The 27757-nt window shown below is 37.3% G+C and overlaps 1 protein-coding gene across 7 annotated transcripts in view; it reads left to right on the top strand.

Moving 5' to 3' along the window:
- Positions 1–27757, top strand: part of HERC1 (HECT and RLD domain containing E3 ubiquitin protein ligase family member 1) — a 220530-nt gene that overhangs the window by 126034 nt on the left and 66739 nt on the right. For 5 of the 7 annotated variants that reach the window (XM_073801132.1, XM_073801130.1, XM_073801131.1 and 2 more), the window contains 12 exons: positions 124–361; positions 535–719; positions 2907–3062; positions 4936–5042; positions 5582–5692; positions 8428–8604; positions 13259–13498; positions 13884–13967; positions 15769–16289; positions 18343–19118; positions 20932–21130; positions 23250–23410. In XM_073801132.1, the coding sequence (XP_073657233.1) occupies positions 124–361; positions 535–719; positions 2907–3062; positions 4936–5042; positions 5582–5692; positions 8428–8604; positions 13259–13498; positions 13884–13967; positions 15769–16289; positions 18343–19118; positions 20932–21130; positions 23250–23410 (2955 nt within the window). The remainder of the gene's footprint in view (positions 1–123; positions 362–534; positions 720–2906; positions 3063–4935; positions 5043–5581; positions 5693–8427; positions 8605–13258; positions 13499–13883; positions 13968–15768; positions 16290–18342; positions 19119–20931; positions 21131–23249; positions 23411–27757) is intronic. The other 2 variants (XM_073801133.1, XM_073801135.1) reach the window with 1 other exon arrangement.

The following is a 27757-nucleotide window of genomic DNA, read 5'->3' as shown; positions in this document are numbered from 1 at the left end:
TACTTGAAAGTGTAATAGTGTTCCATACTACTATTTATATTTTAGAATATGATTTATTTTAGTAAATGCTTTGTTAACTTCAAAGAAGATTCTCAACTGCCTTTCTTTCTTTCTTCTTTTTAGAAGCCCAGCAGCGTCTCCTTTTGGTTACAGTTTTCGCTCTGAGTGTCCACTATCAACCAGTAGATGTTTCTTTGGCGATTTCCACTGGTCTGCTAAATGTATTGTCACAGTTATGTGGCACAGACACCATGCTAGGACAGCCTCTTCAGTTGTTGCCAAAAACGGGTGTTTCCCAGCTAAGCACAGCTTTAAAAGTGGCTAGTACAAGATTGCTCCAGATTCTAGCCATCACTACAGGGTGAGCATTGTAGATGTCTTGGTAGAACTGTGTGGGGCCTGGTCTTTCACATTTTAGTGATTTGCATTTCACCGTAATCTCCTGTATGTGTTTAAGCACGTTTGCCCTTCTGTGTAATTTCCATTTATTTTTTTCCTGTTATTTCATGTTATTTCACGTATATGTTTTTCCAGGACCTATGCTGATAAACTGAGCCCCAAGGTAGTTCAATCTTTGTTGGATCTACTCTGTAGTCAGTTGAAGAATTTGTTGTCCCAGGCTGGTGTACTACTTATGGCCTCTTTTGGAGAAGGAGAAGAGGATGAAGAAGAGAAGAAAATTGACTCCAGTGGAGAAACTGAGAAGAGAGACTTCAGAGGTATCATAAATCTTTTTTCTCTGTCATTATTTACAAGCATTTATTGAATCCACATTGTGTGAATATCATTAGAATGTAGAGTTCTTTCTGTTGTGAGGCATGAGAAGACTTTTATTCATTTAGAAACCCCTTTTTTCTCCAAATATGTATGGTTTAGAGGTACCTCTGACTGAACTTCCTCTCCTTAGAGTTGGTTAACCCTGATGAAGCAACTGTACCACTCAGTGTCTAAGTTCAGCCTCTCCTTGGCTGTTGTGGCTCTAGAACTTAGAGGTTCTAGGTGACTGATTTCCCCAGATTATGTTCTTGTAGCATTTGATCATGAAAGCCCATCTCTTGGGTTGCATTCTTGTTTTAAGTGTTCCCCCAGGACCAAGGGTTTTCTAATATATGGGAATTGGGTTAGAATTAGGGAAGCTGAACTTCTTGCTAGGCTGTTCTGTTCTCTAGTCACTAAAAATTTCTTCATTATACTTAGCCGTAATCATTTTTGCTTGCTGTAATATGGTCATCTCCTTACAGCTTTTAAAAACTATAGTGAACATTGTGGGAATTCCCTCGTGGTCCAGTGGGTAGGACTCTGTGCTTTTGCTGCTGAGGGTGCGGGTTCAAGCCCTGGTTGGGAAACTAAGATCTTGCAAGCTGCATGGCGCAGCCAAAAAAAAAAAAAAAAAAAACTATAGTGAACATTGTATTTCAGTAGAACGTAAACCCTGAACAGAAGAACTACTATACATGTCTGTTATATATTAAGCGAATAAAGGTCTAAAACTGCTCAGTTATTCAGTGTCTTATTACCATAATAAGCTCTGTAAAGGACTTAGAGCAGTGTCTAGCACATAGTAAGAGCTCAGTAAATGTTAATGTTAATATTGGAATATTATAATAAATAATATTTAAATAAATAAAGTAGTATTTAAATAATATTAATACTGTATAGATAGGTGGGTGGATAAAGGAATATGCTGGGGATACAAAAATGACAAAACATTATCTCTGCCCTCAAGGACCTTCTAGGGAGATGAGGAAGGTAGATGTTTAAACAGATAATTACAGTGTAATACAATAAGCTCAGAAGAAATAGCTAAATCTCTTAGGGCAGAATCTAGGAGGATGTATGAGTCTAATTTAGGGCTAGCTTTTGGTTTCAGAGGCTGAACCTCTGGCAAGTTACTTCTTCTTTATATAGCAAGTATGTAGCTTATACAAAGAGCATGGGCAGACTCACAGGGTATGATAAAATAAAAACAGGCTTTTAATGCCACCTCCCTTTTTCCTGAGATCCAGTTTGGGGATACAGAGTTGTTCAGGTAATAGTTTCTTACCACTCTGTTGAGTACTGCACATATGGATGGCAGGGAGAACCCAGTAGAGTTACTTCTCAGCCTATAGCTCCCCAAGAAAACTGGATCCTTCCATATCCAGTAAAAAAAAGAAACTGTGATGAATCTCAGTAGGTGTAACAGCAGACTGAGTCCAAATCCATTCCCCTCAGGTTGCACCCATTCTATTTATGGGGATGGCTGGGAGTGAGACTGATTCTAGTAAGCGGTGGCCAGGCATTCAGAGGCAGGTGGACCAGGTATTAATAACTCCACATACTCTTTAAAATACTTAACTGAAAGTAAGGTATACTCTTCATTTCAAACGTAGTACTGATACTGAAACACAAACTGTATCATCAAGTTGTATTAACCAGCTTTATATTTAAGGTCTCCAGGCTTTAATTAATTTAATTAATTTAGTGTCTTGTTACAGAAATACTTGCTGGGAGTGAGAGTGGGGTAGGATGGAGGCCTCCTAAAAGAGATTTTCCCAGGGATCTCTACGAAGAGAGAAAGTTTCATGGAAGAGGTAGCTTTGAACTGGATTTTGAAGGAATGTGTAGGAACAAGGTTGGAGTGAGATATAGTTACGTAGGGCAGGCCAATAATTTTATATTCTTCAAACTAATATAATAAATGTTTGTATATTAGCAAAGACTAAAGAAGTAAAGAAGAGGTAGAGTACTGGCTTTGAGTGGGTCTTAGCCAGGCTAGGGACAACCTGTCAGTTAGCCAGGCTAACTGACAACCTAGGTTTTGAATTAGGTGTGTGCTTACTGCATTCTAAATGTAAGTTATTTGATATAAGACTGTTTCCTGTTGGCTTTTGGTTGTAATGTAAACTTGTCTGTTCACTCTTTAGTTGCTCTTAGGAAACAACGCGCAGCCGAACTGCATCTGGGGGATTTTCTAGTTTTTCTTCGCAGAGTTGTATCTTCAAAAGCAATTCAGTCAAAAATGGCTTCCCCAAAGTGGACAGAGGTGCTTTTAAATATAGCATCTCAGAAATGTTCTTCAGGTATGTGACCTTTGTCTTATTTTACAGTATTTTGTACATCACGTGTGTTTTATTCAGATAACAACATTGGATACTTGACCTTGATTTTAAGCCTTTTCTTTCTTGTTTTATGAGTACTTATTTGATTGAAAGAAAAGTAATCTCAGGAGTAAAAATTGGGAGGAGTTAATAATAGAAGGTAGCACTGGAGAAGATCGTGGATTTAATGCAGAGAACTTGGCTCTAGTTCAGATTACAGTAATAAAAATAAGCAGAGGACATCCTGTTTAATATGATAATTTGACACAGATTTTGAGTTTACTTCTTGGATTATCAAAATGCAGATTGGAGTTTGTCTGTTCTTTCTTATCATGATATGATTTCTGTTGCCTTGATTTGTAACTTCTGATTGTATGCTGTCTCTGAGAGTTCTTTATAATAAGCTTAATTCCTGGTCCTTAGCCTAAAAGTCTGGTCTGCTTGCATAGATTACTATCAGTCCTTTCCTAATCTGTTTTTTTTTTATTGTGATAAATATACATAAAATAAAATTTACCATTTTAGCCACTTAAGTGTACAATTCAGTGACAGTAAGTACATTCACGGTGTTGCTCAACCATCGCTACTCTCCATTTCCAGAACTTTCTCATCATCCCTAGTCTTTCTTAAATGTGCTAAAACATAATATAGTCTTCTGTGGTACATGCTGTTTTATATGTGTACACTCTCAATATAGTTTATTGGTGTTTCTTTTTACTTTTTTTAATGTGTATTCAATTTTTTAAAAATTCAGATCCTGTATCTTTAAGATTGGCATAAACAAAAAAAGAATACAGACAACTTATTATTAACATAACAGCTGCAGTTGTTAACTGCAAAAATACAGTAAAATGGAGTCATACTAAATGTTAGTGTTCTTACAGCAGAATTATCCCAGTCATTTTGTGGTAGCAAATTCTGGCAAGAAATTTATTTGTTGTTAAAAGTATTTAAAGAATTTCCAAAACTGATCAGCTGTGCTGCAAATAAAACAGCAGTTTATTCAAAAGAGCCCTTACCTTTCTCTTATTTTCTTAAAAGATCTGCCATTTACAGGTAACTACTGTTTTCAGATCAGTTGTTCAAACCAGGGTTCTTCTGTAAATACACATCTTAGCTTTATATATAGTAAGTTTATACTCATTTTCCCAATAGTTTTTCTTAACTAGTATAACTTACAATAGCTTTTTTTTCTCCTTTAATAAGGTAAGCCTTCTATAATATTGATTAAGTTCTTAGAGCATGAAGAAAAATCAGATATTTATTTCTACTGGTTGTGTTGTAGTAATGGATAGAAAAAAGAACATCAGTATCCTGTCTCTACCTTTGCTTACTTTAGAAAAGTACAAACTGCTTACTCCCCATTAATCCTGTGAGTCCGTCAGGGCATAGATGGAGTCAGAAGCAATTGAAGGCGATGATAAGCCTGAGCTTTAGAGATTAACAGACCTGTCATTTACAATCCTACTTCTGTCTCTACTGAGCTGTGTGGCTTTGGTCAAGTTACTTAACTTCTCTGAGCCTCAGTTTACTCATCAGTAAAATAGGGATATAATGTAGGATTTGTGAGGATCAACAGAGTTATTAATGTGTATGAAATGCATAGCACAGTACTTGGCACACGTAGTTATTATAGTGCTGTTCCCTTACATACATAAAAACTGAAACACAAACATGGATATTCATATACATTAATGGATATGGGATGAATCCAGAATTCTTGTGATAATATGCTGAAGTGAAGTCTTTTCCATCCTAAATACTTAACAGCCTCAGAGATTTTTTTCAAGAGGTTTATTTAAACTTTGAATTTAAGTCACATTTATAATAAGAAAATGTCTTTTTCCCCCTCCAGGAATTCCTCTAGTTGGTAACTTAAGAACGAGGCTCCTTGCACTTCATGTCCTTGAGGCTGTGCTACCAGCTTGTGAATCTGGTGTAGAAGATGATCAAATGGCCCAGGTTTCTATTTTTAAAGTTATTAGAAGATGTTCTTTACATGTGCAACATGATGCACCGAAAATCTAAACTCATGGTCTCTTCAGTTGTAAATGTGTCATTTATTCAATAGCACGACTTCCACTTCTGAGATTGCTTTTTTAATTATTTCAGCTCTAAGCAAGGAGAAAGAGAAATTAAGTGAGTTATGGGATGTGAGGAGTAGTGGTATAGTGAATACTTTCAAGATCAGAAAGAAAGGAAAATTTGTGGAATTTCTTCCTAGGTTTGGGCATCTAGAGAGAGAAAGATATGAGGCTGCATGGCCTCATCAGAGGTCCATATAGTGGGGCAACATGAGGACAGTCGAACCCACTTTGTAGTGGGTAATGGTCTTTCTAAAAAATGATATTTAACTTGCATCCACCCAAAGTAGCTGTCAGTCATTGGTATAATTAAATCTCACATGTGACTTAATATTATAGTTACATGATTTATCTTTTCTAAAAATAGTTAAAATGATCCTTTACAAATTTTATCATTCTTTTTCCTTCAATAAATAGGTTGTTGAACATCTGTTTTCCCTTCTGTCGGATTGTATGTGGGAGACACCCATTGCTCAGGCCAAACATGCTATTCAGATAAAGGAAAAAGAAGAAGAAATAAAATTACAGGTACTTGATTCTTCCAAAAAAGTATTTTTAGACAGACGTGAATATCTTGTCACCTGTCTCTGGATCCTTTCTCCTTTGACTTTGTTCTATCAGTTATTCAGTCTCTTCTTTGTACTGTGTTCTCTTCTCCACTGGTTCTTTCCCCTCAGTTTATAAACATCTCTTATTCCCACCCTTCTAAGTTTCTTTTATATCCATGAAGCCTTCCCTATATTCTCTCATCCTTCATTGCTAAGCTTCTGGGAAGAGTAATCTTGTGTATGTTTAAGTCACTTCCTTACTTCTCATTATCTCTTCAGCCCAATTGTTTATCTTTCATCAAAGCACTGAAATTAAATGACAGAGGTAGGTGTTATTGGTAATACAGTGTATGGCTTTTTATCCACAGCTTACTTGACCTCTGGAAACTCTAGCCTTCTGCTGTTTTCAAAACACTACTTTCTCCTAGATCCCCTCTGCCAATCCTTGATTCCCTCTGGAGGCATCTCTTCTTTGGTGTGACTTTCTCCTTGCCTTCATCCCAAATTCCATTGTTCCTCAGAGTTCTGTCTTCAGCTTTTCCAGCAGTCTCAGTCATACCCACGACCATTTTCACTACATGCACTGCCTTCCAAACTTGAATGATAGCCCACGTGTCTCTCCTTCAAACCTTTCTCCTTTTCTTCCTATCCCATTTTTATTGGTGGCACTAACATTCAACTAGCTTTTCAAACCTGAATTCCTGGGAATTCTCCTAATGTCCCCACCCATGTGGTCCCTAGAACTCATTGATTTTTACCTCCTAAATAGTTCTTGAATCCATCCATCTAGCTACCTTAATCTTTCTATCAGTTTTCATGATTCCACACTTTTTCTGGCTTTCCTTCTGTCCCAGTACAATGGCCTCTTCTTCTCATCCTCCTTTATTTATACTTCCTCTTCTGTTTAATCTGACTGCTGGAGTATCCCAAGGCTTGGTCCCAAGACCCCTTTTTTCCTTCAACTGTCACCTCCATTCCATTTCCTATAGCCAGCAAAACCTTATTCAGATCCATATGCCATTGATTTTTAATTCCTTTTCTGACATTTTTCCTGAATTCCAGACATATACCCATCTTCTACTTGCCTTACGACTTGAATAATAGTGTAATAGGCCTCTCATACTTAGTAGCATCCTTAGTTCTGTTACATCTTGTTCCTTCCCCAGCCTTTCCCATCTTTCCTAGTAAGTGACTCAACCAAAAAACCAAAGAGTCATCCTTGATTCCTCTCTTTCTATCACACACACCCACATTTTCTTTGTCTGTACAATCTCCAAGTCCTGTTGACTTCTCTGTTAAGACTTAACTTGAATTTTCCACCTCCTCATTCCTCTGCCATCACCCTACTCGAAGCCACTACCATCTCTGGCCTGGATTATGCAATATTCTCCTAACTGGTCTTTCTGCTTCCATTGTTAACTCCCTATAGTCTATTCTCTACACAGGAGCCAGTGTGATCTTTTAACATTGTAAATCAGAGCATGTTCGTCCTCTGCTTAAAAAACCCACCAGTGGTTTTTAATCATTCTTGGGATAAATTCTAGAACTCCTTGTTCTCTCCTCTTTGCTCACTACACTGTGAACAACTTGCCTTCTTCCTGTTTCTTGAACACACTAAGCTTGTTCCTTCCTTTGGGCTTTGTGCCAGCTATTCTCTTTGCCTAGAATACTTCCCTCAGATATGTTTCTCAGAAGTCAACTTATTATTCATGTCTCAACTTAATTATCACTTCTTCATTGTACTTTCCTGATCCTCATTCTAGAGTCAGTTGCCACACAGTCTTTATCACATCACCTTTTTTGATTTCAGCATAGCACTTATTACCTGCTATTTCCTTTTTTATTTTCTATCTCCACCTTGTAAAATATAAGTTCTATGAGAGCAGAGACGTTATCTGTTTAGTATACTGCCGAGTATATAGGACCTGGTATAGTGCCTGGTACATAGTAGATGCTTATTAAATACCCATTGAGCAAATGAATGAATTTAAGTTCTCAGTATTTCTTACCTGAACTCTTGCAGTAAACTCCTGATTGTTCTCTTTGCTTTCATCCTGTATGCTCCTGGTAAAACAATGTTTATAAAACATAGATCTGATAGTAGTTCCTCTATATAAATCATTCTGTGTAGGCACAGCCTATTGTCTAGAGTAAAGATTAAACTTAGAATGGCATTGAAGACCTTCCATGATTTTGTTCCTTCTTCTCTTTCTAGTTCCTTGTTCTCTTTCAGTCTCATCCTCCATATATTCCATACTGCTTGCAATTCTTTAAATCAGTGAACTCTGTTTCACCTCCATGACTTTGGCACATGCTGTACATACTGTCTGAAATTTCTTACTCTACTTTAATCGGCTGCTTAATGCCTTCTCACCGTTCAGGATTCAGCTCAGAAGTCATCCTCTTTTGAATGCTTACCTTATCCTTCTCAAGCCTGCTTAGAAACTTACACTTATATGTTTCTGCTATACCTGTCATGTAACTTCTTTTATTCTCTCACTACAATACCGGTGTTATTTATTTGTCTCTCTGTCCCCTGACTGAGCTGTAAGCTCTTCATGGGCAGGGACCATGCTGTATGTATGATTGTGTTCCATTGTCTGCACAGTAACTAGTACATAGTGGATAATAAATATTTGTGGAATCAACCCAAGGAGATCTCAGGAACTGAATCTGAGTTAGTTCAAAATACTGACGCAGTTTCCTTTCTGGTAGAAGCAGGGAGAGTTGGAGGAAGAAGATGAGAATCTTCCTATACAAGAAGTATCCTTTGACCCAGAGAAAGCTCAGTGTTGCATAGTGGAGAATGGCCAGATTTTAACTCATGGCAGTGGAGGAAAAGGATATGGATTGGCGTCAACTGGAGTAACTTCTGGGTGTTATCAGTGGAAGGTACGTAGAATTCCAAGTAGTTTTTAAAAGAATTTTATTTTTTTAGTACTTTCCTCCTAGGTTATTATAAAAAAGTATGGAAAGACTATTTAAAAAATCATCTTATGTAAATGTTCTATTACTATGTAAGATTTTAACATAAATGGAAACTCAGTGAAGGATATACAGAAACCCTGTATTATTTTTGTAACTCTCCTGTAATTGTAAAATTACCTCAAAAATTTTTTTAAGTGTAAGGTTGAAAAATCATAATCATTCCTTCCGTGAGGGGTCACACGGTGCACACCCAGCAATGAAAATGCAGTAACATATGTGTGATGTTTCTGCCTGGGAGAGCGTATTAGAGACTGAGTGCCCAACATTTTTATTGAGTGCTGGTCACATACTCTCTGCCTGGCCTTTTTTAGATTCCCAGAAAGAAAGCGGGTTTTTAGCATAAACCATATTGTCATACAGTCTAAGCACAATAAGCCACCAATATCAGGGAGATTTTTTATCAGTGTAGGGAACTATTTACCAGACAAGTTCCCAGGTGCCAGCCAAGGACCAACATTGCAAGCAGACATTTCTAAGGATAGCAATCTCTGCTGTGTTCTTTTTTTGCACAGTCTACCTCCTTGGCTGGCTCCTGGCCACAGTGTTTTTACAATAAAATTAATATTATTATCTGGTAGGACCTCAGACAGCAGGGTGAGACTGACCTCCAGTACTGACTTCAGGGGTCTTAGACTTAGCCAGTTAAAACAAATCTCATTAATTGTAAAGGTCTATCTTAAAAAGTCAAGTGACTTTGTCTTTAAATTTAGCACAGCACAACTCTGGGCAGTCCAGGGATCAGAATAGAGTGCATACACAAAAAGTACAATTCCAGAGGTCATACGTGGTATCCCTGGAAATGAGTTTATAATTGTTAAGATATCCCTAATCAGGATATACAGTAGTCAGGCAGAACAAGTTAACAGGACCCCAATGTGATCTCCCATCAGGGGGCCTCCCACCTTCTGTTCCCACTGCAGTCTAAGTAATTTAATTGAGTGCTTGGTTTCAGAGGGACTGCCTCTGAAGGACAGTTTGTTAAATGGTTTTGTTTGTCTGTGACATTTTATCTGCCTTAAGAGTTTGGATGACATCTGGAGGTGTTCTGTGGAAATTCCATGACCTGGGGTCACCCCCTACTTCTTATAGCCTGTCAGGTATAAGGCTCAGAAGTTAGTTTGAATTTAAAGTGCTCTATGCATGTGGCTGATTTCACTTTGTTGTGCAACAGAAACTAACACAGTATTGTGAAGTAATTATACTCCAATAAAGATCTATTAAAAAAAAAAACACAAAAAACAGCTTTCTTGACAGCATGGCTTTTTTCCACCCCGGGAGGAGGAGCAGTTCCGAAAAAACAATGATCATTTATGCCCTCCGTCGTCTTCCACACTTTCCCAGGGCCTGGGTTGTTTTTTTTTTTTTTTCCCCCTCCCCGCCCCCACCGTTATTCTAAAATCAGTGTTTCCCATTTACTTATTATAACTTCAGGTCTTCTCAGTCATTTTTTATCTCTATCTAGACCTTTTGTCCAGAAGGGTTAGGTACAAGAGGGACAAAAGAATTTCCACACGAAAACTTTTTTTTTTTTAACAAAAATGTTTTTATATTGATACAACTTAACCAGAAAGGTTAGCAATTGGTCAGGACAAAATCCCAATTAAAAAAATTGTTTTCCAGAATAGGTTTACAAAACCTTCTACGCCTTTTATCCTAATCATTTATCCAGTGAGCAGCCTAGGAAAGATGAGTCTTTTTCTGGGGAGAGCTTCATTTAATAAACTGTCTTACTAGGCGTGTGTATCAGATATTGAATCAAGCTATCAGTCTGTTGTTGCAAACTACGACTAGTCCAAAAAGCTGAACATAATAAGTCAGCAGCAGTGAGACCTCCCCAAGAAGAGGTCAAGAGTCCAGTCTGTTATAAGAGTGGACATAGAGGTCATGCACCCTTGGGTATGCCCTCCTCCACCTTTCAGCTTTCGGTAAGAATCAAAGTTAGGAATGTAATCAGTTTCTATGTCAGAAATAAAAAGCCAATCAGCAGCTCAAATTAGATGGCTATCAAAAGAACAGGCCCTTTCCCAGGGGCATGTATAAGAGACCTGGACAGTACAGCTAGAATCCATGTATTTTTCAGTTTATGGCTGCACCAACTAAATCTTCACCAGCCCCCCGTCTGGTTTTTGTTCATTAGGCTGGTGCCTGATTTTAGTTGAACACAGCTCATGTTGGGTTGAAACAGCCCATAGCAGACAGTATGAGGTTTTAACTTAGAGGCAGGTCCAGGCAGTTGGAAGTTGTGAATTGAAGATTCTATAAAATTGGCAACTTTTGGGGGCAGCAATAAAGCCTAAATGCTGTAGGATCAGACAGCTGCATTTTAAGTCTAAGTGACGAGCAAGGCTTTCCTAAGCTCTTTTTGCCTTCTCAATCTTAGAGTACAAATTTACCCACTCAAAAATATGCATTTCAGGCTAGAAAATCATCAGCCTGTAAGGGTCAGACATCTGATTTTATAAGAACTAATTGGCAACTAACAACTGCTTTTTAAAACTCTCAAAGTATATTTCTATGTGGAGAGTGCCACTCCTTTATTTTGTCTCCCTTTTTTTCTAGCAGTTCTAATAGGCAAAAATCATAACAAAAAATCATCAGTTATGGAGGCTTGTTTTGTTTCCAGTACTCAAAGAATTTAAGTTCCGATCTACTCACCTGGGGCAAAAAGCGAGGACGTTGTATCCCACTGACTTTTCCTTCGCAGCTTTTACTTATCAGGATGATCTCTTAGTATTTATGAAGTTACAAGCATATAACGTTTTACATCATTTTTTATCATACATCTAGATGCAGTAGCCACAAAGTGAAGCTGTTGTATAAAATTTACTTTTCCCTTTTCCCTCAGATCTCAAGTTTATTCAGACCCCTAGCAGTAAATTTAGCATTTTTAGGGTTAATTGGTTGGGCCAGGGCACTGGTACAGCAGTGACAGCATCTAGGCTAAAGAAAATCGCTGGAGTCTTGTCTTTTCTTTTCTTCTTTTCTCTCTGTCCCTTTCTCCATTTCTCCATTTTTCCCTCTCTTTCATCTATTTAAAGTTTTACTCCAGCCCTGGGAACTGATTTAAATAACCTTTTCTCCTCTCACTTAGAGGAAAGAGCAACACATACTTCTAATACTTTTGGTCTACCCAAAACTCATCTTCAGGAATTTTTGAACTTTTCCCCCTCCCACCTGGACAAGAGAGCAGCTGCAAGCTAATGTTTATGCTTTGGCCCGTCCAAAGCCCATGTGTGAGAATGCTTGGGCTCTCTTTCTCCTCCCACCTAGAGGAGAGAACAGCACAAATTTTCTTCTGGCTGCTCTTTCCCCCTCACTTTAGCTTACAGGGCCAAAAGCAGCCAGGGGACCCAGTGAGCCAACACTCCTGGGGTTGGATCTATTAGTTTTGAATTCCATAGGTAACTTTTACCTCTCACAACAGATAGCCACTCACCTGCTGCTTCATAACACGTGTAACCCCATAGCCACTAGAGTTTTGTCTTTCCCCAGTTCTATCTCTCTCTCTTTTTCCCAAATATATAATTATATTTTAATGACTTAGAGTTGTTCTAGTGGAGCTCACGTTGCCACCATTTTGTCAGAGGTCCTGAAGGTGACCCCCATGTTCAAAGATTTGATAGAAGGACTCATAGGACTCAGTATTATCATTGTACTCATGATGACTGGGGTTTATTATAACAAGGTAGTAAGGATACATAACTGGATAATAAGGAGAAAAGACACAGGTGACATCTGGAGGAATCCACGTGGAGGCTTCCCTATGTTCTCTCCCTCCCATGAAGGGTCACATGGACTGCAGTCTTGTCCCAGCAAGAAAATGCAGCAACATGTGTGTGATGTTTTAGGGAACCCCCTTAGAGACTTAGTTCCCAAGATTTTTACTGGAGACTGATCATGAAGGTATCCTCTGCCTGGCATGTACCAAAACCCCAGCTCCCAAAAGGAAAGTTCGTGTTCAGTGTAAACCACATTGTTTGTTCAAACATTCTTGTCCTGGTGAGCCACCCGAATCATTTTGGGAAAGTTTTCTAACGGTGTAGGAAACTGTATACAAGTCGAATTCCCAGATACTAGCCAAGGGCCAGCGTTACAAGCATGCCTTTTTAAAGACAGCAGTCTCAGGCCTGCTGTATTAACTCTTTGCCGCACAGAAGTATACACAAGAGAGTAGTTAGAAAATTTGTATAAAGAATTGAAGCTTTCCATTAATAATTTTCTGGACTGGATGTACTTCCTCAGCTTCATAATTGAGATGTAAGTTAAAATTGTTTATTTTAAATAAATACTCAAAGGTTATTCTAAATGTTCTACAAGATAAAGATTAAATCTGTCTTAAAATCTTTACAAAATCATGAAATTGTCTTAAAATCTTTACAAAATCATGAAATTATTTCATTTGTATGTTATTTTCACTTAAGCTGAAAATATGTTTATTTATATTTTCATAAATGCATAAATATTATTTACAAACATATTCCCCAGTATGGCTTTATACAGTTAATAGTATATAAACAAGTTTTTTGAATATTAGTGAACATTACCACTTTCATTTTAGTTTTACATTGTGAAGGAAAACAGAGGTAATGAAGGCACCTGTGTTGGAGTTTCTCGCTGGCCAGTACATGACTTTAACCACCGTACTACCTCGGATATGTGGCTCTATCGGGCCTACAGTGGTAACCTCTATCACAATGGAGAACAGACTCTGACATTGTCCAGCTTTACTCAAGGAGATTTCATTACCTGTGTGTTAGACATGGAAGCCAGGACCATTTCCTTTGGGAAAAATGGAGAGGTACTGAAACTCATTCAGAAGTATTGCATGTTTTCCTGTTTTTATTTATCCTCAGCTCAGTTATTCAGGTACTGACTATTCAGTTTATAGATTATTTTCTCTTCTCTGCTTTTTCTCTAATACCTTTCTGTTCTTATAATATTTATCAGCACCAAAAAAAAAAAAAGAAAGTAAAATCCCAGGAAGATTGTTGAAACAGAGGAACAAATTAAGGTCATTTATTATATGTGGAATTTCCTTAGCAAGGTTAGCAAGGTTAATTGAGATTTGGCTCTAGTAACTTACTCTGTCTCATAAGAGCTTTGAATCTTAATGTGTATTGGATATTATCAATTAAAAAAAAATTTTGTTTCCTTTTTTTCCCATCACCTCTGCCACACTATAGGAACCCAAATTAGCTTTTGAAGATGTGGATGCAGCAGAGTTGTACCCATGCGTAATGTTCTATAGTAGCAACCCAGGGGAAAAGGTAATGAAACCTCAAACCTTTATAATTAAGCATAAAGGATATTTGTTATTTTTTATTAATATTTGTTAACATCAGAGTTCACAGAAATAATAAGCTATTTTTGCCATTAAAAGTACTTGCTCAGATAATTTACTCTTTCAGATGAAGGTTAGATTACTTTTAGAAGTTGCTTTGCTCTTTATTAAGGCACTATTTGATATTCCGGTAATTTGAATATAGTGAGTCAACTTTCAAACATATGTGCAATTCTAGGAATTATAGGAAATAGTTTAGGGATAATCTGGTTTATTGGCAGTTGTGCATATGAGAGAGAAATCTAAAAATAATCTTCATTGTAATCAGATACCATTAGGTGAATAATGGAGGTTTCAGTTATGATGGGGAAGCTGCCTTTCATTCATTCAGCTGAGAGGGTTCTCAGACCTTGTAGATGGTGTAAATTTGAACCTTAAACCTTCAGGAGGACAATATTAAAGAGATAACCCTCTCATTAAAAACTTTTTTTTCTCCTCGTGTAAAACCCAGTTAGAGAGAAACTTCTTTGTGGTCTCCCTGTGGGTTGATTTGTTTTCTACCCCATCCTTTTACTTGAGGATATAACGTCAAGTAAAAGTAGCCTAGGTCTGGTCTCCGGAATTTCTAGTTAATTTTTAGTAGAAAGTTTTCAAGCCATCTCATATATAATGTGTCTGTAATGGAAGTGCTAGATTTGGTAAACTCTAACCATGAAAGTTACCATTTATTCTGGGCTTTTAATATATTTTTAAAATTTTCAAGGAGGTATAATTTCAAGCTAGCCATTCATGAGAGAGGGGAACTGCTTCTTGAACCAGGTCGTCAACAAAACTGAACTGGAAATGAAATAAAGAGGCAACCCACTACCTGCTTTTATCCCTTTCCCTGATGATATTCTTGCAGCCCAGAATAGGTACTGGTATGTTCTGGTTAGAATGATGGCCTATTGCTCCCTAACATTTGTGAACCTTGAAGGAATTAATTTAACCATAGGCTTTGTATCAATCACTTTATTCTACCCAGAAGCCTTTTCTGACTTCAGAATCTGATAAAAAACAATACTAATAATAGTTGACATTTTTTGAACATTTACTGGGTGTCTGGCACTGTACTGATAAGCACTTTATGTGCATAGTCTAATTTAATCTTTAATATAGTAAGAGATAGATACTGTTATTAGTGCCGATTTTTTTTTCAGTTGAAAAAGCTGAGGTTAGTGAAATTAAATGATTTCCAAAAATTACACACAGAATTAAGATTTTAACCCAAGTCTTGCTCTTCTTTCAGCCTCTATGTCTTATTTGAAATGCGTGTCCAGATTGGGAATATACCAATTTTCTAGCCTTGTGATTTTATCTTTGTGCCCCTGGAACAATATGAGATGGTCCCAGGACTTGTTATTATTCTGGTGTCTTGAGGACTAGAGTGGATAGATCCTCAAGACTTTTCCGGGGGGTGGGGGTTGGTGCTAAATGGAGTCAGTCACATACACCTTGGTCTATATCTATCTTCTGGGTGGCCACAACAGCACTCCTGCTCACAGACTGCACGCAGTTTAAATGACAGGGTAGCTTATTTCACAGGACCATACTGCTACTAACTTCAGTAGAACTGTAATATTTGTTCACTCCTTATTGGGGGCCAATAGTATAATACACATGTATCAGGAGACCAAATACTAGTTCCACATGGGATTCATGTGCTAGAATTTATAGTATTATAATTTACAGAATTAATAGTTTAGGAGAACTATTAATAATCACACATTTGCTACCCTCTTTTATAGGTGAAAATTTGTGATATGCAGATGCGTGGCACACCACGAGACTTACTTCCAGGAGACCCCATTTGTAGTCCAGTAGCAGCAGTGCTGGCAGAGGCCACTATTCAGCTTATTCGTATCCTTCATCGAACAGACCGTTGGACTTACTGCATTAACAAAAAAATGATGGAAAGGCTACACAAAATTAAGATATGTATTAAAGATTCAGGTCAGAAGCTAAAGAAAAGCCGCTCGGTTCAAAGCCGAGAGGAAAATGAAATGAGAGAGGAGAAGGAGAGCAAAGAGGAAGAGAAAGGTAAACACAATAGACATGGCCTTGCTGACCTGTCAGAGCTGCAGCTGAGGACCCTTTGCATAGAGGTGTGGCCCGTGCTGGCAGTGATAGGAGGAGTTGATGCTGGTCTTAGAGTTGGAGGTCGGTGTGTTCACAAGCAAACTGGGCGCCATGCCACACTGCTGGGAGTGGTCAAGGAGGGCAGCACGTCTGCCAAAGTCCAATGGGATGAAGCAGAAATTACCATCAGGTATGATTTGTTGAGTTACACTTTCAGCAAATGAGTATTTATTGGTGAAATGGGCCATTGCCTATGGACAGTGAGTAATTATGTATTTTAGGTGAGCTGCCAATTAACTTTTTAAAATAATTTTTTTCATACATCTGGGTATGAGTACTGTGATTTCATAAAGGAATATTTCCCAGACTTGTGTTCCTTGGAATACTAGTGGCTTGTAAAATATATCGTTTTTATTTTGTTTTGTGAAGAAATGGTAAGCTCACTAGTTTAGGTGTAACTGGGATCCTTCTTTCTATTTTTCATTTGGCTTCCTCCTTTTTAATCATTTCCATTACACATTGGGACAGAAAAAAGCCAGTCAGCAGATCTGTCAGTTACATTTTATGTAGGAGGGCTTTGAATGTACAATGGGAACATTTGAGTGACTAAAATTAGGTTTTGGATTATCTGTGATTTTTAAGTATTCTTGCCTTTTTTTAAGCATATATTTCTATACCCTTAGTGTGCAACATGTTGGATGGGTATGAAAATTACATTTATTTGGCACAAACTGTGTGCTTAAAAGCATTTAGATGTGTTTGCAATCAGATAGGATTTGTGTGAAATAGAAACTTCATATGTTTAAAAGGAAGTATGTCAAGTATCTCAGTCGATAAGGGGACTCACTCATCTAATGACTGTACAGAATTATATCATTTGAAAACATGGATTTATTGATGATACTATGTAACTGTTCATTATACTGCTTAAAGTGATTCCATTGTTAATATGACATGGGACAGTATCAAAAACAGTGGTTCGGGCTTCCCTGGTGGCGCAGTGGTTGAGAGTCCGCCTGCCGATGCAGGGGACACAGGTTCATGCCCCGGTCCGGGAAGATCCCACATGCTGCAGAGCGGCTAGGCCCGTGAGCCATGGCCGCTGAGCCTGTGCGTCCGGAGCCTGTGCTCCGTAACCGGAGAGGCCACAACAGTGAGAGGCCCGCGTACTGCAAAAAAAAACACACCAAAAAAACAAAACAGTGGTTCTTCAGTATTTTTTGGAGGTGGTACTGTCTTAGAATCTAATGATAGCTATGGACCCTCTCAGCTGAAAAATAACCATACATGAAGTTTACACACAATTTCAGGAGTTAATGGACTTCAAGCTAAGAAAGCAATGAAAATTTTACTTGTGAAAGTATCTGCCTTTTCTTTTATTCTTTGCCTTGTTTCGGAAAGGATTTATGATGCCTAATACGATATAGCAAAGTAATTAAATTAAAACCAACAAGAAAAATGACACAAAGGGAAAACAAGATTTGAAAAGTTAAGCTAGAACCAAGATTTCGGTTAATAGAACAAATGTATGCCACCAAACTTTGTATACTTGCTAAAGCTTTCTGTTCCAATTTGTTTAATTATAACATGTTTAAACTTATGGAAATTCTTGATGAATATCAGGAAATACGTGATCATGTTTTTGCTTAAATTAAATTAGAAGCATTTATTGAAGACTACAAAGTAATTTTTTTGAATGAAACAAAGTCTTATCTGGAACAGGTTATAAATGGCCGTTGCCCATATAATAAAGTAGATTTATTATGCAAACTTTCCAAATAGCTTACATCAGGGAGCGGCATACTACACCTGGCCCGGCTCCTTTTTTTGTAAATAAAGTTACATAGCCACACACATTCATTCAGGTTTATCAGTGGCTGTGCTCACACTATGATGGCAGGGTTGAAAGGTTGCAACAGAGATTATGTGGCTTCCAAGTCCTAAAATATTTACTGTTCGGCTCTTTACAGAAATTTTGCCAGTTCCTGGCTTATATTGTATAATAATGAATATTCTTGTTTGAAAGCACATGAACATCTCATTGCTTTTGCGTTTAACATCACATCTCCCCATTTTCTCATAATAGATTCATTTTTCTGTTTGTAATGAGTTCTCTAGTTTGTGCAGATTATTCTCTGTACTGTGTACATGATACATCGTATTTTGTCTACATTATTTTCTGTACCTTCCTCTTGTCTATCCCTCACTTGCTTCTTCCTGTGTCATTCTGATCTTTATTAAAGCTTCCCAACTTTTTGGTCGCCTAGTGATACTCCATTGTATAATCTGGAACCCTGTGAACCGCTTCCTTTTGACGTGGCACGATTTCGAGGCCTGACGGCTTCTGTGTTGCTGGACCTCACATATCTGACTGGCATTCACGAAGACATGGGCAAACAGAGCACCAAGCGACATGAAAAGAAACACCGACATGAGTCTGAGGAGAAAGGGGATGTTGAGCAGAAAATTGAGAGTGAATCTGCTTTAGATACACGAACAGGCTTAACATCTGATGATGTTAAAAGTCAGGGTACCACAAGCTCCAAATCAGAAAACGAAATAGCTTCATTTTCTTTAGATTCAACAGTGCCAGGTGTGGAATCCCAACATCAAATAACAGAAGGAAAAAGAAAAAATCACGAACACATATCCAAAAACCATGACATAGCCCAGTCAGAAATCAGAGCAGTCCAGCTGTCCTATCTCTACCTCGGTGCTATGAAATCACTTAGTGCTCTTCTTGGCTGTAGTAAATATGCGGAACTGTTGCTGATACCAAAAGTTCTGGCTGAAAATGGCCACAACTCAGACTGTGCGAGCTCTCCAGTTGTTCATGAAGATGTGGAGATGCGTGCAGCCCTTCAGTTCTTGATGCGCCACATGGTGAAACGAGCAGTTATGCGGTCACCCATAAAGAGAGCCCTGGGATTAGCAGATCTGGAACGAGCTCAAGCCATGATCTATAAGTTAGTGGTCCATGGCCTTTTGGAAGACCAGTTTGGGGGCAAAATTAAGCAAGGTAAGTTATCTGATTTTTTAAATTTGTGCTCCGTGCTATTGAAATTATTCATAATTGTCAGAAGTGATACATTCTATTAAAGACTTATAAGTTTTGTTTTGGTTTTTTTTTGGCCAAAGCAATTTTCACATTTCCTTTGCAAGGAAAACAGTTCCTTTCTGTTCCTTTATATTAATAATCATCTGTCTACAGGCATACCTCATTTTATTGCGCTTCGCAGATACTGCATTTTTTACAAATTAAAGGTTTGTGGCAACCCTGGGTTAGGCACATCTTTCAGTGCCATTTTTCCAACAGCATTTGCTTGCTTTGTGTCTCTGTCACATTTTGGTAATTCCACAATATTTCAAACTTTTTCATCATTATTATGTTTCTTATGGTGATCTGTGATCAGTGATCTTTGATGTTGCTACTGTGACTTGCTGAAGGCTTAGATGATGGTTAGCATTCTTTAGCAATGAAGTATTTTTTAATTAAGATATGTACATTGGTTTTGGGGTTTTTTTTTAAGACATAATGCTGTTGCATACTTAACAGACTACAGTATAGTGTAAACATAACTTTTAGATGTACTGGGAAACCAAAAAGTCACTTTATTGCAGTATTCGCTTTATTGCAGTGATCTGGAACCAAACCCGCAATATCTCCGAGGTGTGCCTGTACCTATAATTTTCTATTTTAAACCTATGCAAGTATTAGAACTTAATAATTATTACATTTCATAAAACTGAAATTTAACTCATGCCACAGAAGGTACTCATGTATTTACTGATCTGATTCAATATATATATTATTCTGATAACTTCTCAGAGACATTTTAAAGGACTTTTTAAAGTACTACTTTCATAGACTATATATTGTGTGTAAAAAACCTTGTTTTATCTTTTATCCTCACCTTTGGGGATAATATGAATTCTGAGATAAAAATGAGGTTCATTCAGTAAATGTTTACTGAGTGCTTACAGTGTGCCAGGTACTATTTTAGATTTTGGGGAGTCAACAGTGAACAAAACAAAGTCACCTGCCTTCATGGTGCTTCCATTCTTTTTTTCTTCCTTCCCTTCCTCTTCCTCTTCTTTTACCTTTTCCCTTACTCCCCTTCTTCCTTTTTTAGCTTAGATAGTAAGTAGGAAGAGAGAGGTGTGTGGTGCATATAAATAGGAGTGTTAAGATCATGATTATGAAAAGTACTTCGTCATTTAGCAAGCCAAATAGAATTAGCTCTCTATTTGTAACAACTGCTATCTTGATTATGTTTATTTGTAGGCTCCCTTACCAGATAAGAAAAATTACAAATATTTGTAAGCCCTTAGACATTTTAACTTTTTTTTTTTTTAAACTCTTGGGAGTAGTTTATTTTGTGAAGAACTGTCATTTTTAGAACATGGAGTTTCTGTTTAGGTTTTTATTATTCTTGTATTTACATATCTTCATCTTTGCTTGTTTAAAGACTAAAGATAGGCATCAAAATCAAAGTGCTAAGGAAACACAGTTTTAATGATCTTTAGAGAACCTCTGGTTAAATCTTAACAAACAAAAGTGAAACTTCTTTGTTTTTAAGAGCACCTTCTCTAAAATAAGAAATGAGTAATTACAAGGGCTTGTTACATTACTGTCTGCAGAGTCTATAACGAGTACAATAGTGAATACAGGATGTATATATATAAGAACATTTTTTTCTATAAATCTTTTGCAGAAATTGATACTTACGAAATATATTTAGAAGCTTTCCAAATTAAAAGTTTCCCATTCCCTCGTCACTTTTGAAAAAACAAATCCTTACTACTTTCTTAACCTTAATCTTGGTTTATAGAGATTGATCAACAAGCTGAAGAAAGTGACCAAGCCCAACAGGCACAGACGCCAGTTACCACTAGCCCATCAGCCTCGAGTACAACATCCTTTATGAGCAGCTCGCTGGAGGACACCACAACTGCCACCACTCCAGTCACTGACACAGAAACGGTGCCTGCATCTGAGTCCCCAGGAGTGATGCCACTTAGTCTTCTCAGGTAGGGATGTTGACTTTAATGTCTGCCATATTGATGCCTATGGTTCTAAACACACAGTTGTTCTCTTGTGAAGAATGTGTCCAACTAAGTCAAGGCATTCTAGAGCTAGAGGGAACCCAAGAGATCATATAGTCAAACTCATTTTACTGAAGTTGGAAGTGTCCCTCAGAAGTTTAATAACTTGCCCAGAGTCTCTCAGCCAGTTAGTGGTGGTCCCAGATCTAATCAGCAGTACCACTGACAATCAGGTACTGTAGTACTCTACCTTCTTATAATGATCTTTTTTTTTTTTTGGCTAGGCTTTTGAATATTTTTTTCCTCCAAAGGTAAATACTTATATTTTGAATATTAGAGCCTCAAGAAAGAGCTTACCTCCAGAAAAACGATTTTCTCTTCTTGATGTTTTCCTTTTAAGCATAATTCTTTAACTATACTTTTATTCTTTCTATAAGGTCAAACAAGTCTACTTTTCAAATGAAAGAGCATGTCTTATGATCTTCTTCCTCCAGCCCTATTTTAGTAGACTCATAAATTCCAAAGAATGCTTAAGTTTCTTTTTGCTTCAGTTTGCCAGATGTATACATAAAATAAAAACCTTTGAGTGAAAATCTTTAGGGAGAGACTTTTGTGAGCTCTCTTAACAAGGGCTTAAGTGAAATGAAGGGAAGCAGAATAGTCTCCCTTTTTCTTATTTCTTTCCCCCCTTCCCTTAATTGATAGGTTATTATTGTTTCCAGTGTGTAAACACATCTTAGAGGATAGGAGAGAGAGTGGCTATTATTGTAATGAGTATAAAATTTTGGTGTGCACAAGAGCCACCTGGGAAGCTTTTTAAATGTCTGGGGCTGTATTCCCTAGCAAGTCGCATTCAGTAGGTCTGGTGTGGCACCTAGTTTGCATTTGAATTAAGTTTCTCCAGAGATTCTGATGCAGTGAGTTTCAGCTCACACATTAAGAATTATTGCTCTGGTCTTAGACAGAAGGAGCGCTAATCCAAGTAGCTACCAGTGGCCGGTCCCCACACATCTGCCTTTTAGCTCTCTCACTTAAGTAACACAGTTCCAGGAAGTGCTTCTGTTCAAGAAAGGAGGAAGAGAAGAGTGATAGGATATTCTAATATGGTTTTTAATCCTTCTGGCAATTACAGAATTCAAGGCATCCACAGAGAATCAGTAACACTGTGACTCTTTGTTGCCTTTCAAACTCCATAGGCATGGAATTCAATGGTAAAATAATGCTCCCTTGCTCCCAGAGACATTCACCAGGCCTGTGACTCCTTCTTTCCTCTTAGTCTGCATTTCCCTGCTATTGGCCAGGACTGTAGTAGAGCTGCAGTTGTCTCTGCCTGGCTCAACATCATTTAATACAAGAAAAATCAGGGAACAACTGCCCCCTATGTGGATACCATCATATCACAGTTGCTTGACTGGGTTGACAGTGCTCTTTTGATGCTTAAAAAGTTACTAGTTCCGTTGGACAAATCTAAAGAGCAGTCACTCAGTGAGGATCTTCCTGGACTTATTTTTTAGCCAGTGTCTGCCTTTTCAGCGTGAGAGGGGCTGCTTCTCCTGTACCTTTACCCCTCTACACAGCTGACGTATCATTCATACGCTGTTTTTCATTTGTGTTGGGTGACCGGGCACTTATCTTTTCTTTCCGTAACTTACCTATAGACTCCCACTTTGAATCCATGTGAATAATTTCATGGCTATAGCGAATGTATGTATCTGAAGTAACTTATAATTTATCTATCTTTAAAAGTCTTCTTTATTCTCTAACTACTATACCAAAATACCCCTGTCACCTTGGTATTATAGTAGAAGGAAAGCTGCATGAAGGCAGAGATCTTTTAAAAATCTATTTTGTTAATTGCTGTATTCCCCCCACCTGCTATGTTGCTTTCATTTTGCTGAACACATGAAAAGGTATTACTTTTATAGTAAAAGCATCCTATGAGGTAATGATTTTTAAAACTGTGGAGTCTCTCTTCCCTCTCCCCAATTAAACTATAGCTAACTTGTATAGTTTTCCAGGTCTCATATTCTTCTGTAAGAAGATTGCGATGTATACATTATTTTCTAATTGGATTTCTGTGCTAACCATTGTTGTTTTCTTAAAGGCAAATGTTCTCTAGTTACCCAACTACCACTGTACTTCCCACACGTCGTGCACAGACTCCTCCAATATCATCGTTACCAACCTCTCCTTCTGATGAAGTAGGAAGGAGGCAAAGCTTAACTTCTCCTGATTCCCAGTCAGCAAGGCCAGCTAACCGCACAGGTGCGTGTGCTATCATGCGCTATGACACCCAGACCTTGACATTCCATATGTGTGATACTTTATTATGTGGGCATTGTGTTTTGTCTTCACTGAAGGTAGAACAGTGATTTTAATTAAGGGGGATCTGCCCCATCAAACTGAGCTGTCTTCTCTCTTTTGAAGCTGTAGATTGAATTATGGCTATTTAAGAGAGAAATAATGTACATCAGTCATATTAGACCTTTCTTCTTTTCTAATATAGGCATTTTTAATGCTGTTAATTTCCCTCTAAGCACTGATGTTGCTGCAATCCAAACATTTTGAAATGCTATGTTTTCATTTTCATTCAGTTTAAAGTACTTTCTAGTTTACCATTGATATCTTCTTTTTTTTTTTTTTTTTTTTTTTTTTTGCGGTATGTGGGCCTCTCACTGTTGTGGCCTCTCCCGTTGCGGAGCACAGGCTCAGTGGCCATGGCTCACGGGCCCAGCCGCTCCGCGGCATGTGGGATCTTCCCGGACCGGGGCACGAACCCGTGTCCCCTGCATCGGCAGGCGGACTCTCAACCACTGCGCCACCAGGGAAGCCCCTGATATCTTCTTTGACATATGGGTTATTTGGAAGTATGTTATTTCGCTTCCTAATACTAGGGGATTTTCCAGGTATCTTTCTATTGTTGATTTCTAATTTAATTTCATTTTCATCAAAGAACATATCTTGTATAATTTGAATTATTTTATTTTATTTTTATTTATTTATTTTTTGGTGGTAGATATTTAACTTTATTAGAAACTGCCTATAGTTTCGCATAGTGCTTGTACCATTTTCTAATTGCTTCTTAGACTCTCAATCAGTCCTGTTTTTTTGCCTCACTTTTGTTTCCAGAAGTATCTGCTACCACCCATTTCTGAACATTTTGAGATTCTGAGGAATAAGTTCTGTTGTTTTGACTTTCCTCATTGCTGTTGGAGGATTCAGTTTTCTCAGGACCACTGAGGCAATTTATGTTTGCCCATTGGCTTTCTAACTTCTAAAATTTTATTGCAGTTTTCCTGTTCTCTCAGTCCTTATGGATTTCTGCATTTAAAATATTTCCTTTACTGCCATTTTAATGGGTTTTCAGGAATCAGTAGAACTAAATGCTTATGTTCAATTCACTATTTTAAGCTTATTCATTTAAAAAAATGTTTATTGGAGTATAGTTGATTTACCGCGTTGTGTTAGTTTCAGATGTACAGCAAAGCGAACCAGTTATACATATACATATATCCACTCTTTGTTAGATTCTTTTCCCATATAGGTCATTCAAGAGTATTGAGTAGAGTTCCCTGTGCTATAAGTAGCTTCTTATTAGTTATCTGTTTTACATATAGTAGTGTTTATATGTCAATCCCAATCTCTCACTTTATCCCTTTTCCCCTTTTCCCCCCTGGTAACCATAAGTTTGTTTTCTACATCTGTGACTCTATTTCTGAAACTTATTTTATGGCGCAGAATATGGTCTGTTTTTTGTGTTTTTTTTGCGGTACGTGGTCCTGTCACTCTTGTGGCCTCTCCTGTTGCGGAGCACAGGCTCCGGACACGCAGGCTCCGCGGCCATGGCTCACGGGCCTAGCTGCTCCGCGGCATGTGGGATCCTCCCGGACCAGGGCACGAACCTGTGTCCCCTGCATCGGCAGGCGGACTCAACCACTGTGCCACCAGGGAAGCCCTATGGTCTGTTTTTATAACTGTTCCATTTACACTTGGAAAAAATGTGTATGTGCTACTGTTGAGTGGTATGTTCTAGAAATTGTTGATTAGGTCAAGTTGATTGATAGTGTTGTCCAAGTCTTCTTTATCCTTACTTATTTTTCATTTACCTATTCTATCAATTATTGTGGGAGTGGTGTTGAAATCTCTAACTATAATTGTGGATTTGTCTATTTCCCTTTCATTTATTAGTTTTTGTTTCATGTACTTTAAAGCTCTGTTTTTAGGTCCATAAACATTTAGGATTCTTATATCTTCTTAATGAATTGACCTCTTTATTGTTATGAAATGACTCTCTTTATCTGTGTTAATACTGTTTGCCCTTAAATCTGCTTTATCTGGTATAAATGTAGCCACTTCTGAATTTTTTATTATTTATTATTATTATTTATATATAATCATATATCTTCTCCCATCATTTTACCTTTAACTTATTTGGGTCTTTGTTAAAGTAGATTTCTTAAAGGTAGCCTATAGTTGGGTCCAGCTTTCAAAATTCAGCCTTAAGTTCTCTACCTTTTAATTGGGATGTTTAGACCATTTACCTTTACTGTGATTATTGTTATTAGCTGGGTTTAAATCTACCATCTTTTTTTTCATCTCATCAGTTCTTTGTTTCCTTTTTTCTCTTTTTCTATCTCCTTTGAATTAAATGAGTATTTTTAAAATTCCATTTTATCTCCTTTGTTGGCTTATTAGCTATACTTGCTGTTGTGTTTTTAGAGATTACTTTCAGGTTTATAGTATGCATTCTTAATTATCACAGTCTACTTTCAAGTAATGTTATACCACTTCATGTATAATAAAAGAATCTAACAATAGTATGCTTTCATTTCCCCTTTTGCAGTCTTTTTACTTTTGTTATTATAAATTTAACTTCTATGAATCTTATAAAGCCCCATAATACATTATTATTTTTGCTGTGTATAGCCAATTATCTTTTAAAGATATTTTAAAAAACTAAAGTATGTATTTTTTATTTACTCACATATTTTCTAGTTCTGAGATTCTTTATTCTTTTATGTATATCAGTATTTGCATCTGGTATCATTTCCTTCTGCTTTAAAGACTTCCTTTAACATTTCTTGTAGTGATCTGCTAGTGATGAATTCTTCTGGCTCTTATATGTCCAAAAGAGTCTATTTCACCTTAATTTTTTGAAAAAATATTTTCACTGGGAATAGAATTCTATATTGACAGTTGTTGTTTCTTTTTCTTCAGTACTTGAAGGTGTTGCTCTACTGTCCTCTGATTTGCATTGTTTCCAGTGATAAGTCTTCTGTCTTTCTAATGTTGATGTAATATGCCTTTTTCTCTGGCTGCTTTTAAGATTTTTCTTTTTATCACTGGGCTTAAGCAATTTGATTGTGATCTGCCCTGGTGTAGTTTTTTTCATGTTTCTTGTGCTTGGGGTTTATTGAGGTTTTTGGATATGTGGGTTTAAAGTTGTCCATTAAATTTGGAAATTTTTCATTCATTATTTTTTTCAGATTTTTTTCTGTTCCACTACTCCTCCATTTCAGTGTCTCCAGTTACATGTATGTTAAGCCACTTGCAGTTATCCCACAGATCACAATCACTGATGCTCTGCTCTGTTTTTGTTTTCAATTCTTTTTCCTGTGTTTGATTTTGGATAATTTTTACTGTTGTGCCTTCTGGTCCCTAATATTTTCTTCTGCAGTGTCTAATCTGCTCTTAATCCCATCCAGTGTATGTTTCCCTTCAGATATTGTAGTTTTCTAGAAGTTCTGTATATGTCTTTTTTTTTAAATCTCCCATGTCTTCTTTAACATACTCAGTCTTTCCTCTACCTTACAGAATACATGGAATAACAGTTCTCATTATTAAAACAGTTATATTCTGTGAACACAGAATTAGTGAAAACTGAACCATTGTTCCCTAGGGAAAATACAGGGCTAGGTTTCTGTGAGCTTCTGGTCACACTTTGTCAACTGATCAATATATAACCTTATTTTATGTGTGTTTCAATTTAAAGACACCATATTTAATATGTGTTGTTGATTCATTAGCATTGAACTCATGGCCAGCAACACTATTAACTCATGCCTGCGTGAAGCTTAACACTTATATTTTCTCCGTAAGGCACGTTTTAGCCTTCTTGCACTTAGGAACACTAGACAGCATTTCAGCACTATACTTGGGGGCCATTTTAAACAATGAAATCACCAACAAAAAGCGCAAAAAATGCAAAAGAAGTAACACTAAATAGCATGAAAGGACACTTGTTATAGTCTGAGAGCTGAAACAAGAATATAGAACATCACCTTGTTTGACCTCAGCTGGGAACAAATGCATCAGAAGACTGAATTTTTTGGTCACCCTGTGCATGTGAATATGTGAAAGTGCCATGAGTATTGATTTTGGAGTTACAAATTAACTTAAAGGAATAGATTAATTGGCAGATAGGGAATCCACAATTAACGAGAACCAAGTGTATTTATAGTATCTGTTTTAATGTCTGTGGTACTTAACTTATCAATTATTTCTAGATCTGTTTCTATTAATTTTTCTCCTCATCTTGAATTGTGTTTTCTTGTTTCTTTGCACGTTTGGTAATTTTTCATTGGGTACCAGACATTGTGAATTTTACCTAGT

Source organism: Tursiops truncatus, chromosome 2 (assembly GCF_011762595.2).
Source record: "Tursiops truncatus isolate mTurTru1 chromosome 2, mTurTru1.mat.Y, whole genome shotgun sequence".
Classification (NCBI taxonomy): Eukaryota; Metazoa; Chordata; class Mammalia; order Artiodactyla; family Delphinidae; genus Tursiops; species Tursiops truncatus.
Note: the sequence above shows the minus strand (reverse complement) of the source record. Positions and strands in the feature narration are given on the sequence as shown.